This window comes from Aquarana catesbeiana, linkage group LG09, assembly GCF_042186555.1.
Source record: "Aquarana catesbeiana isolate 2022-GZ linkage group LG09, ASM4218655v1, whole genome shotgun sequence".
NCBI lineage: Eukaryota > Metazoa > Chordata > Amphibia > Anura > Ranidae > Aquarana > Aquarana catesbeiana.
Window position 1 is genome coordinate 201,026,822 of NC_133332.1, and position 13,747 is coordinate 201,040,568.

General features: G+C 42.1%; 2 protein-coding genes across 6 annotated transcripts in view; one reads left to right on the forward strand and one right to left on the reverse strand.

The window, feature by feature from the left end:
• STOM (stomatin) overlaps nucleotides 1-8,152 on the forward strand; it is a 79,666-nt gene extending 71,514 nt beyond the window's left edge. For all 3 annotated transcript variants that reach the window (XM_073599545.1, XM_073599546.1, XM_073599544.1), the window contains exon 7: nucleotides 7,793-8,152. In XM_073599545.1, the coding sequence (XP_073455646.1) occupies nucleotides 7,793-7,987 (195 nt within the window). In that variant the 3' untranslated portion in view covers nucleotides 7,988-8,152. The remainder of the gene's footprint in view (nucleotides 1-7,792) is intronic.
• A 2,041-nt stretch (nucleotides 8,153-10,193) lies between these two features.
• Nucleotides 10,194-13,747, reverse strand: part of GSN (gelsolin) — an 82,804-nt gene continuing 79,250 nt past the window's right edge. For all 3 annotated transcript variants that reach the window (XM_073599543.1, XM_073599541.1, XM_073599542.1), the window contains 2 exons: nucleotides 12,848-12,908; nucleotides 10,194-10,531 (listed from right to left, as the gene is read on the reverse strand). In XM_073599543.1, coding sequence (XP_073455644.1) covers nucleotides 10,362-10,531; nucleotides 12,848-12,908 — 231 coding nt within the window. In that variant the 3' untranslated portion in view covers nucleotides 10,194-10,361. The remainder of the gene's footprint in view (nucleotides 10,532-12,847; nucleotides 12,909-13,747) is intronic.

The window sequence follows — 13,747 nt, forward strand, 5'->3', positions numbered from 1 at the left end:
GCACATAAGGGCTGTCTGAAGGGGCTTATGTCCACAGCTGGCATCAGATGAGGACGAAATGTCCACCTGGTAGAACGTGGGAACAGAAGACCAGGTGGCAGCCCTGTAAATCAGGAAAACAGTTGCCTGATGTTCAAAGCTCAGAAAGCACTCTGACAGAAGTGGTGGAGCAAGAAGCAAGATATCAACTGTTATTTATGGACTTATATATATATATTTTTTTTTTGCACGGCATTGTGATTTTTATGGGTTATTATTGTATATTGTTTTTTTACACTGACTTATTTGTTAACTGAGTTGAACCCAACAGGGAGCAGGTGGGTGAGGTAGCGCTTCACTATTATTCTTGTTATATCTATTTTCAGGTGGGAACACATTCTGTGTTGAGCAGCACCTCTTTAACTTCGCATGTGTTTAAATATTTTACACACAGGGCCATCTTTAATACTGACTGGACCCTGGGCAAACATTTTCTTGGGCCCCCTCATCCATGCAAATTCTCTCTCCACATGCTTTGAGACATACAATAAATAGCAGCTAGACTCAAAATCAGTTTACTGAATCAGATTAGGCACCGATTTTGATTGGTTACCAGAGGTTAGTGTATCATTACCACTCACTCACTGACTGGCTGGTAGAGGTTACAGCACACATTATGGCTTACTGTTTATTTTCTAGAGGTTACTGCACATTACTTCTGCTTGTTTGTTTGCTAGAGATTACTGTACATCAATACTGCTCACTGATTGCTAGAGGTTACTGGACATCTATACAACTCACTAATTGGTTATTAGAGGTTACTGCACATTACTGCTCACTGATTGGTTCTTAGAAGTTACTGAATGGCCTTGGATTCTACCAATGTAATGGGTAATAGCTAATGAGGTTACAATAACCACCAATGTAAGGGGGGATTTTCACTGACCACCATGTAACGGGAGATTTTATGCCACCCACCAATAGAAAAGAGGGATCTCTATACTGCCACCAATGTAATAAGAGCATTTACACCAACCACCAGTGTAAGGGGGAATATACAATGACCTCCAGGGAAGGGGGAATTTAAACTAACATTGTCGAGGAGATTTGTACTGACCACCAATGTAAAGTGACACTACTACACTGACCACCAATGTTAGGGGGGATTTACAATGACTATCAATGTTGCGGTCCACACCTATTTACATATTATTGCCGCCGCTATTTATGTATCAATGCAGGTTTTTTACATGTAAACACAGGGTCTGCAGGTGAGTTATCTGTACATGGCAACAGGGCAGAGCTGGGCAGCAGCAACAGAACTTTACACTGAGATATAGGGACATAGCACGGGACTAAAACTTCAAGTGATATAGGAATTTAAACTGGGATAGTTGGAAAGTATGAGGCAGCTGCTTTGGGTCCCACAACAATGATGGGGCCCAGGGCAGCTGCCCCCTTTGCCCTGCCTTAAAAATGGTCCTGATTACACATAGTAGCGCAGAAGTATTTTATTTTTCAGGAAGCCAGAGCAACCTTCCATAATACATTTGGGATAACAAACAAGGAATCAGTCTCTTTATGAAAGAAGCAGTAGCTGAGACACTCGCACAGCCTGAACAACATCCAAACAATGGAGGGAAACCTTCTTGTAATAGACTGGCGTTGGACAGAGGAAGGTGAAAGGAATAAACTACCTTTGGCAAGAAGGAAGTCTTGGATATCATCAACACCACCTTGTTCCTATGCAAGATCAAAAGGGATTCTTTGCAGAATGAGGCTGCCAGCTCAGACATTCATCTTGTAGAAGTTATAGTTACAAGAAAAACCACCTTCTGGGTGAGAGATGAAGGTCTCTAATGATGGTTTGTAAAGTGCAGAGAGCCAGATTTAGATCCCACAGAGGTCCTGGGGAACGGACAATGGGAGACCTCCTGTATTAAGGTCTTAAAAAGGGTGAGAGCTGCAGCTTCAGGATGTTTAATTGGGAGACAAAATTACTCTGACTACCAAGTCCCCTGAATCGACAAGGCACACAAGAATCAAGCCCATTCCAACAGGCTGGCATCTGTTGTGAAAATCTTTCAAAAAACTCCAGGAAGAACGGACTTCCAATTATAGAGCTGGTTCTACCGAGGCTCCAAGCCAGGAATGGCCTGGTACTTGGCATCAACAGAATCTGCCTGGCAATAGACAGGACTAACTTGTCCACAATGAATGTTGTGCTGCAGATGTCTGGAGTGGAACTGGGCGAAAGGAACTGCCTTGAAGGAAGCTACCATCAGCCCCAAGACTCATGTAAAACCAAAGATTCAGATGGCTTCTAGACTGAAGCCTCTTGTAAAAGATAAAATGCAAGCTGTATCCAGGACAAAATCCAAGCAATGAGTCTGTTCCAGCGACTATTTCTGAGCATTCCACCCAAACCTCTAACTTCTGGACAGTAAGTGCCGGTTCACACTGGGATGACTTGTCAGGCGACTTAGCCGCCTGACAAGTCGCGTCCCGTTCTGTACAATGGAACCGTTCTAATCGGAGCAACGCAAGTCGCTCCAACTTAGAAAAAGGTTCCTGTACAACTTTGGGGGCGACTTGCATTGACTTCTATATAGAAGTCGTTTTGCAAGTCGCTGCTCCTGTCGTGTCCAGGTTGCCTGAGGCAGTCGCGCTGCAAGTCTTACTGCCTCAGTGTGAACTGACACTTAGAGATATCTTGTCTGACACAGCCCTTGGCGACTGTTAACAGGGTGCAGGTGGCTTCAAAGTCAGGCTTAGGGGGTTTTGATGTTAAAGCCAAGGAAGTGGAGAAATGAAGGGATACTTTTTTGGCAGTCAGAAGGGAAGATGGCTGCCCTTGCCATCAGTATCGATGGGGAAAATAAGTGTTCACAAAACAGGTTAATCTTAACAGTAAACAAACAAGGCTGACAGCATTCAGGTAGGGAATTGTGGCTACAATAAACCACAGTGTCTTTTCAATAAACTTGCTGGCCATTTATTCAAAAAGTGATAAAAGCAGTACATAGTTCATTGCACATGTGGTTGCAACGTTACCGCACTGGCTGTGACTGTGGAAAGCCACAGTGGCTGGAGTGTGAGGATGGCGTTACTGGAGCCCAAGGACTTGATAAAAGCACATGGGCACGAAGCGCGTTGTCATGGCAACAGGGATGCATGTGGTCCTCGCTGGTCGTGGCCGCTTCCTCTTCCGGACACCTCAGTTCCGTCCAGAGCTCCAGTGACGCCACCCTCACACGCCAGCCATGGCGGCTTTCCCTTCTGGATACTGTGCTTCCGCCCAAAGCTCCAGTGACGTCATCCACATACGCTGGCGGGTCAGGCGTGGAAACTGTCTGTCTGCCTGCCTGCCTGGTTCCACCTTGCGGCGATGATGGTTGGCACCTCCATATGGATTTCCCCGGTTTGGATACAGTGAACCATCAGTGCCCGGGCCAGCACGGTAACATTGCAACCACTTGTGTAGTAAACTATGTACTGCTTTTCTAACTTTATGAATAAATTGCAAACAAGTTTATTGAAGAGACACTGTGGTTTATTGTAGCCACCATTCACTATTCCCCATCTCAACTTCTGAGTACTGCTACCCTTGTTTGTTTTCAGTATCTTAGTATACAATCCTATGACACTAAACAGCAGCATTCTGTAGCTGTGGAAATATAGAACAGGGTTTGGGACTTTATATGAAAAATGCAGCCAGGGAGATGTCTCAGCATGATACTGTCTGGTGAGTAAACAAACGATTGTGACCATATATCTAAACATGATAACATAATAACTAATCATAGTAAAATAGGAAAACTTTATTCCTCAATATAGTACATAGTAACATGATAGCATAATGGCATAGTAGCATGATAAAAACACACCAGACTGATTTGCTGCATATCTTCACAAAAAAAACAGAATATAAATTGGTATGATCCAATGAAACATAAACAGTTGTAAATTGTATAGCAGAGGGGAGCATCTAATAGCTTGACACACTTCGTGGCTGTAATGCCACTCTTCGGGAGCAGATGCAGGAGCGATGTCTATAAAATTTTGAAAAAGATATTAAATTGGGTAGTTCTATAGAGAAATTGTTGATATAGAGGAATAAGTCTCTCACTTGTACTTACAGATCAGATACGAGTCTGGGCATTGAGAAATTAGGTGTGTTTTAACCTTATTATGTTTGTTATCTCAGATGCTCATATACAGGTTAGATTCCAGATAGATGAAAGAGAATGTTAGACTTGGTCCGGTTGTACCCTTCTCGGATCCCTTTATATATCTCCGTCACCTCCCTTACATGTAGATATTGGGGGTTATTTACTAAAGGCAAATTCACTTTGCACTACAAGTGCACTTGGAGGTGCAGTCGCTGTAGATCCGAGGGGGACATGCAAGGAAAATAAAAAACAGCATTTTAGCTTGCACATGATTGGATGATAAAATCAACAGAGCTTCCCCTCAGATCTACAGCAACCACACTTCCAGTGCAGAATGGATTTGCCTTTAGTAAATCAACCCCATTGCTTTGCTAATGGTGGGGCTGCTGAGTTGTGTGGTCTAAGTGGTGTTGTTTGTTGGCCCCGGGAGCTGCAACCAGCTCCAGGAGTCCTCCCTTTCTCCTCCTCTCTTCTATGATGTGGGGGTGGGGGGCAGGTATCCCGTTGCTTATTGACATCACGCTCCCCACGTCATCACCTGTGATGTTGCCGATTCGGCATAGTGAGATTAACATTGGCGGACACACGAGGTGACGTGCTGCTCGGCTGGTGGTGACTTCCCTCAATTCATTGCAGCGTGACTTTGGCGGTCATCCCCATTCACACTGGAGGACCTTGTACTCCAACATACCTTAGGAGGCACCCTCTGGGACTATCTTCCTGTGGACATTGTGCACCACTTGGACCCAATTGTCCACATTAGGCAATTACAGGTACTAGTTTGATACATTTTTTACCTTTTATTACCCTATAGTCCTCCCCCTTGCTTGGTTCTTTCTACCTCACCTACTGGTAGTCCCTTTTGATCTATGTACACTAGTATGTTTCTACCACTTTATTTATTCGGTTCCTTTTTAGGCTCAGTCAGACTATCCAGCTCTTAGGTGGACACATAACGATATACAATATATTATATTATTAGTCACTATATTAGAGGTCGACCGATATATCGGCCGATATTTGGCGTTTTTTACTTAATCGGCATCGGCCGATTGTGCTGATAAAAAAGGCCGATTATAACTTCAGCCGTGACTTGCAAATGACTTCTGTAATAGAAGTTAATGCAAGTTTCCCTAAGTTATCTGTGGAGAGGATTCTCCCCTCCTCTGGGCAGCCTGCCAAGTCTGATAAGAAGATACATTTGTATCTCTTTCAGGTTCTTTTTATCAATAGACTGAACTCCGTGGAGAAGTTTTCAGTTTAACCATTTAAAGACTAAATCTTTTCTGACACTTGTTGCTTACAAGTAAAAATCCTGTATTTTCTGCTAGAAAATCACTTAGAACCCCCAAACATTATATATATTTTTTTAGCAGAGACCCTAGGGAATAAAATGGTGATTGTTGCAATATTTTATGTCACACGGTATTTGCGCAGCGGTCTTTCAAACGCAATTTAAAAAAAAAAAAATACAGTAATGAATTAAAAAAAAAAAATAAGCAGTAAAGTTAGCCCATTTTTTTTCGTCCAAAAGTTTTGATTACCTGTTTTTGTGTATTTATTATTTAAGATAGGGTTTTTTTTTTTTTTTTTTTTTTTTTTTTTAGGTTTTTTTTCTAAATTATACATACAAGTGAACTGATTGGAGGTTTGTTTTGTTTAATGTTTAAATGAAAAAAAATTTCTGTATTACTTAAGGCTGCTTTCACACTGGAGCGGGCAGGCGTTGATGGTAAAACGCTGCTAGTTTTAGCGGCACTTTACCGTCATTTTAGAGGCGCTATTCGGCTGCTAGCGGGGCGCTTATAACCCAGCTAGCGGCCGAGGAAGGGGTTAAATGCGCCCCTGAAGCACCGCTGCCAAAACGCTTTGCAGGCGCTTCGGTAGCGGTGCGCATTTATTTCAATGGGCAGGAGTGGTGGAGCAGCAGTATACACCGCTCCAAAGATGCCGTTTGCAGGACTTTTTTTTACATCCTGCCAGCGCATCGCCTCAGTGTGAAAGCACTCGGGATCTCACACTGAGACTGCAGGGGAGCCGTTTTACAGGCACTTTACAGGTGCTATTTTTAGCCCAAAAGCGCCTGAAAAACGCCCCAGTGTGAAAGGGGTCTAACTGTTAGATTTTATGAGATGAAGGGAAAAAAGAAAGGGAAAAAAAAAATCGGCCAAATATATCGGCCCAAAAAAATCGGCATCACATATCGGCCATCGGCCACCGCGATTTCTAAATATCGGCATCGGCATCGGCCAGAGAAAAACCCATATCGGTCGACCTCTACACTATATTATATACCCAATTCTATTCCTATAGACGGGCTATTTCTGTGTGACTCACACCACCTCTTCTTATCCATGGGGAATTGCCCTTTCCTAGTGGTATTCCATCGATGTTGTGGGGATTGCCGCCTCAGTTCCCGGGGCTGATGATCCTCCCGGCTGACCCTCATTTCTCCATGCCCAGACTCATATCTGATCTGTAAGAATGAGTGAGACTCTCATTCAATTGGGTAGTTCTATAGAGGAATATCTTTTTCAACATTTTATAGACATTTCTCCCGCATCTGCTCCTGAAGAGTGGCATTACAAAACGCATCGAGCTATTAGATGCTCCCCTCTGCTATACACTTTTTACAACTGTTACCATTACTATGTTTCATTGGATCATACCAATTTATATTCTGTTTTATTGTGGAGATATGCAGCAAAATCAGTCTGGTGTGTTTTTTATCATGCTACTATGCCATTATACTATGTTAAGGAATAAAGTTTTCCTGTTTTACTATGATTGGTTATCATGTTTAAGATACATGGTCACAATGGTTTGTTTACTCACCAGACACTATCATGCTGAGATGTCTGCCTGGCTGCATGTTTCATATAAAGGTCTCAAACTCTTTTCTTTTATATTTTCATAGGGATGGAGGTACATTTATTTGGCCTCATATAAAAGTCCCAAATTTCTTTTCCCTTCATTCAATGGTATAGCTGTGATCATATCTTACTATTGGGTGATTTTTCTAGTCATTAGCACCTGGAACCCAGTTTCTATAATCTTAACAGTAGCAGACCTGAATCATCTTAGAATGCTAGCAAAAAAAAAAAAAAAAAAAAAAAAAAAACACAGACATGCTGCTAGTAGGAGTTATTCTGGCCTGGTCTACAGTTTTGTTTACCAGTGTCCAATCTTCCTGGAGGTTGAAGTATAATCTGAAGACTGTAGGTTAGGTTAAATCCGTAGCCTTCAGAGGCTTAGAATGCTGTGCTTCTAGGTTCAATGCTTTGTCAGTGAACCAGGACAAGGATGTATATAAAAACTTGAATTTTCTCCATCTGACCTGATCTGCATAAAATGTTACAGATTGGCAGTTTAAAAGCAGTGAAGCCACAAGGTTGCTAGGTGGCCTGTATTTTTTCACAAGTTTTTTCCAAATTTTATTCCAGGCAATATCTTCCTAGGAAAGAAAAGAAGCGATTGGTTGCTATGAGCAAACACTGTCCTTTGCAATTTTATGAAGGAGTCCCTTTTCCTTTAAATAGATAATTTGGCACTGATGAAATGTGTTCCCAGAGACATAATACATTTTATATCCAATTACTAATCCAGATGATTAAACAAATTGTTATTGGATTTTCTCTCAGGTAATTGCAGCAGAAGGTGAGATGAACGCTTCCAGAGCTCTTAAAGAAGCTTCCATTGTAATCTCAGAGTCTCCGGCCGCCTTGCAGCTGCGATACCTCCAGACGCTGACCACCATCGCTGCGGAAAAGAATTCTACCATCATCTTCCCATTGCCCATCGATCTGCTGCAGGGTGTGATGAGTGGCAAGAAATAGCGCACTCCCCCCCACGGTTTAGAAAAGAAAGTTCTATGTATCAATGCATTGCCTATAAATTTCACAATGCCTATAACAACCATTTTTTAAATTTAGCTTTGCTCTGTCAAGTGCAAAAATATCTTTTTACATATCACATTTATATTAAATAATTTATCTGCAAGACTCCTGAATGTTACAAGATGTTCTTAGTTGTGACAACCCAATCTGTGTATGGCTTTATTACAGCACTGCAAAAGTGATGTGCAGTAACTCATAGCAACCAGTCTTTATTCTTGGTTGGTTCACGTCTCAGAACAGTGAGATAAGCAAGCGTGGATAACCAACCAAATTTACTATGCAAACTCTTTCCCCTAGTTCAGTAAAACTGCAGCTGGCGGCAATGCAACCATGCATAACAGTAATAAGAACCACAAAGCTGCCAAATCTGATGAGACAAAGCGATAACCAAAAAAAGAAAAAAAAAAAAAAAAAAAATATGAAAAAGACGACATAGCAAGTACTGTTTGACAATGCTAGCCTCTATAGCTGAAGCTCCGCAGCCCACATTTTCGTTGGTGTCTTGTACAGAAACATGTAAAAAGAAAATACAAGTGTAAATACTACCACAAGGACAAAAACATGAAAGCTGAGTGCTGATTAATACTGTACAATGAAATGCTTTACTAGCGGTTATAGAAAGCCTTACAGATCTGGGAACTTACAGTCTCCTGTACTTTTGCTTTTGGGCTGTCGGAGCGTGCTTACACACCACCACCCTTCTAATTGCATGGGTGGCGTAGGAATTCCATTCATTTGCATTTCCTTTTTAAACTTAAGAAAAATTATTAATTTTAAGACCTAAACTTTTTTTAACAGAACTCATTTCCTGTCCAATTCATACTGAAGTATTCTGCAGGCAGCCCCTCCCAGCCCAAATCACCAACTTATAGCTCTCAAGGCGTGTTAAAGGAACACAAGCTAACCGAACCCACTGACACAATAGTGTTGCAGTGTGCTAGCAAATCTCTCCATGTATGCCAAAAACATTACATCATCTTTTGTGTTGCAACTTGTGTTGTAGATGATGCAGCTTACACCTACAGAGCATCCTGGACAACCATAGTGATACAGTAACTGTCAGAGCTCCACACCTCCTTCCCAGTCCTTTCTGCCGAATGAATAGGACATGACAGTAAACAAAATTCTTTACAAGACCCAATCCCAATTAAATGTAAAAGGTTTTCTTGGTAAAGATAGGCCTGGCCCTTTCTAGCTTCCCGATTGGTCCATTAGTGTAATGAACAGGTTCAATGACCAATAATAGGGCTGTAATGTAGGCTGGACTGAGAGCAACCTTACAGAGACATAAAACCTGCATAGAGCTTACAGCTACCTACATCTCCCCTGGAGATACTGATTATTTTGACAAAACGCCCACTGTTACAGGATGACTTGCAGCCCCCCAGAGGGGTAATTCGGATCACTGCTGCTAACACCTGTTTTCTGTAAGCTTTAGGGCCAGTTCACACTGCTGCATGGTGCAAGATCGCATGCGATTCGCACCGTAGTGTAGTGCAAATTACATGCAATGTTCGTGCGATGCAAATTCAGTCATACAGATAGTATGGCTGACCTCACATCGCATTTGGACCAAACTTGCACAGAACCCTTTTTTGGTTTGCAGCCAAATCGGATCGCATGAGTGTTCACACCCACGCGATCAGATTCCTGTCCGAATTTGTAGATTGCACTGCGATGTGCAAACTGATAGGGGGGTGTCATTAACTTAATAGACACTCCCAGCAGTTCGCATAGGGCAGTGTGAACTGCCACCAGGAACCCGCAGTGGATTGGCAGGGTTCCCGCATCGCAGCAGTGTGAACCGGCCCTTATTCAGCTTCTCAACTATATTCTTATAAACAGTTTTTATATTTGTTGGTTTTGTTCCTAAGTTTCAGAAGACATTGCTTTTAACTAAACAGCTTGATTGGAAGAACATTTTAATTATTTTGAACAGATCTTATGAAGTGAAGGTCTTTTTCTATACATTTGTTATCAAGTAAATGATGTATTTAATGTTTTGTCTGCTGTCTTTTTTTTTATTTAATATAGGAATTCAGAATGTACAATTTAAATTATCCAGGTTCAGTGCAGCCTGAATGCAATACACTGAACAGCAATATCCTTACAACATACACATTCAGAAATTGGGCTGCACTCAGGATTCGTTCAAGCTTTTATTACTTTTTAAATATCCAAAAGTTGCACGGGAAGGTATAACAAAAGGTTTTTGGTTATTGCACAGCTAGTGGGGGAGGGGTGGAGTTATTTAACGTCTCTGGAAGATTCTAGAGGCAGTGAAGGCACAGGGACCGCACTCAGTGAACACGTCTCACATGTTCAGTTCCGCCAGGGCTTTCTCCAGGGGATCCACCGCCCAGTAATCATTGTCCCAACCCAGGAACCAGCCAGTGAATGTCGGTGGCTCGAAGCCTTGCTTGATGACAGCAATAGGAGTCCTCTTGTCACGATTGGCTGGGTCGCTTTCAATGTATTTGGATGCTGAAAAACAAAGGCTGAAATGACAATCTGTATACCATCTACTTAAAACTTTTATAATTAGTAGATTGATCCCAGTAGTTGATAGACTGTACTGCCAAAAGGTGTTTCCAGTGAAAAGGACTGTAAATGATTAATATTAGACAACTGTGGGCTTCCAAGCTTGTGGTGACGGTTTGTAGAAGGCCATTTTCTGTTTCATAGAAAAAGAAACACATCGCCTCTAAGTGCAGTATTGGTAAACCATTTAATGATAGGTCAAACGTGAAACTACTCACAAAGGAAGCATAGACACAAGCATGATGGTAATCCTACAGCAAAATCCAGGGGTGGTTTTCTCCTCAACGTCCATGTCTCTGAAGTGCAGCTGACAGTTCCTGCAGGTGGATTCCAGCATTCGCAGCCTGAGAACAGCAGGGAACACAGGATCGATCGGAGATGACGTCACTTCAGGGTGAGAGGAGGTGGCTTCGCGTTCGGAGCATGCTTGCTCCTTCCTCAGGCCATACGCAAAGCCACCTCCTCTCACCCTGCACCCGGATGTGATGTAATCTCTGATCGCCCCTGTGTTCCCTGCTGTTCTCATAGGCTGCGAATGCTGGAATCCACGCTGCACTTCAGAGACGCGAACGTTTAGGAGAAAACCACCCCTGGATTTTGCTGCAGGATTACCATCATGCTTGTGTTTATGCTCCCTTTGTGAGTAGTTTCATTTTTGACCGCTTAAATGGTTTACCAATACTGCACTTAGAGGCGCTGGGTTTCTTTTTCTTTGTTGCATTGCAGAGACTGCTTCTAGCTCTGCACACTGGCTTCCCTTAGTGCTGGTACATGGATTCCTCTCCCTCTTCATCTTAGAGAGAGACTGTTGCTATGGACTTTGTCCCTCCTATTGAGAAACTTTTAATCACATTTATTTGATCTGTGTACACCTCCAGGGTCTCTCCTCAAATGAGCGCTGAGAGTTTATTTATTTCCCTGTTACATCATGACTATTCTCATTGTCCAGGTCAACACATGGTTTAATGAATTTGGGGTAAAGGAATGCGAGTGGCCTGCACAGAACCCTGACCTTAACCCTACTGAACACCGATTGGATGAATTGGAATGCTAATAGTGAGCCAAGTCTGACCTCACAAATGCTCACAGACAACACTCCAAAATATTGTAGAAAGCCATCCCAGAAGAGTGCAGAGAGAAGTTTTAGCTGCAAGGGAAGGGAGGGGGGATGGGTTTTTCAACAAACTTATAGATGTGATGGTAAGGGGACCAGAAACATTTGGCCACAGTGCATAACAGCACTCACTGCTGTTTAGACAACTTTAGATACTAGAATTTAGAAAAAAGGATTTTGATTTGTCTTGTTACAAACGACACCCAAAAATGTTCTTTCACCCCCACGAACTGGGAAGAGGATGCATTTTGGCTTTTCAGGAACTACATATTCCCCTAATTACAGAAAACTTGCTTCAGTAAGTACATTTTAAAGGTTAAAAGATAAGTACAGCATTGGAATCTGTTAAACACATATTAAGGGTGTAACATGTTCCATTGCGATCATCTGAGCCCACTTTCCTCCCTACCCTGTGACACCGGGCGGGGGATCCTTTCCCTGCACCCACTGTCACTTTTCAAATTCAGCACGCAGGAATCTGAACAAAATAAACTACAAGTTCCGTCTTCCACCGCAACAAGATAACTTGTAGCTTTCAATGGAATGCAAGCGAACTGATAGTTTATTCACTCTTTCTGCAGCTCGGAAACTGACAGCCCATATGGAGGTATGGCCTCAGAGCTGTAGGAACCAGACATTGCAGCCGTAATCCACTGATCATGAGTGCAATGCTCGTTGGTTCTTGTGGAAAATAAATGCACATTCCTCCTCCCCCCCCCTCTTCAAAAAATATGTGCACTCATTTTTTGGTTTACAAAAGGTTAACTTAGACTTTACATGCGCCTCATTTTTATTGGATTAAATACCATCAAAAGAAAGCTCCATCAATATAAAAATTAATTTGGTTAAATATCATATGGTAAATTAATTTGTTGCATGACAGTAACTATCACAGCAATGGAAATTTAAAAGGCATGAAGAGATAGGGGGTGTAACAAGCTGGCTCTGAAGTGGTTAAAAAGGGACTGAAGTAATGTTGAGGTGAAGCAACCAACCCATTTTAAAGTTTGGTATTCAAGTAAAAATATTTTTCCTGGAAGAACTTCTCTTCATTCTTCAAAAAAACAACTCAGAGGATAAAAGGAATCAGAGGCTGAGTATGGAAACATTTTATAAACAGAAAAAAAAAAAAAAAAAATAGTTACCAGAGGCGATGGCTTCCTTCTTTTCTTCCTCCTGAGCTTCATTACCAATCCAGACAAACACCTAAAAAATATTATTTACAGGAATCAGACCTTGTCCCAAAATAACAGACAGCGTTAGTCATTGTAGAAAGCGTGAGCTTGCACTCTAGTCACCTACATCAGGTCTCTGGTGAATAGTAAATGTAGGAGATGATCACAAGAGACACTCTTTTTGGTGGTTTCTGACAGTTTCTCACAGCAGGTTTTGGAAGAATGGCAGAATTCGAAATTGCATATCTTCAACAGGGCCCCTATACGAACATTTTTAAGAGTTTAAGGGCTAAGTTCACTCCCCCCCCCCCCCCCCCCAAAAGTGGATTTTTTTTCTTCTAAGGATCCTGCAGAGCACTGCACCCATGATCACAGGTGCAAGGTAAGGCAGCTGCAGACTCTCAGGATAGCCTTCTATCCATACCTTGTTAACAGGAAGATCAGCTACGAGAGCGCTCTCCAACACCCTCATAGTTCATTGAGAACTATAAGCCATCAGCTGCTATGGCTGATGGTACCTGTAGTCTATTCATTCATAGGAAACTGAATAAATGACACGGCCATCTGGGCGATGCCCCATTTTCAAATTGTGACAGCGGAGAGAACATGTAACATGTTCCATCCTAAAGGTGGTGAACTTATCCTTTAAAATAAATAAATAAATAATAAAAAAAAAAAAAAAAAAAAAAACACCAGCGGCTCTCCATCTCTGACCCAATCTGTGCTTCATTCATGTTTAAACAGGCTCACTGTACAGGGTTCTCTTGGGTTGCTAATGCTCATCAACACTAGGTCTAGCTTATTTTTAAGTCATTTCTGTCCATTGTAGTCACCTCTGCTAGGTCTATAAGTAAAAGGAAAGGGATGTGA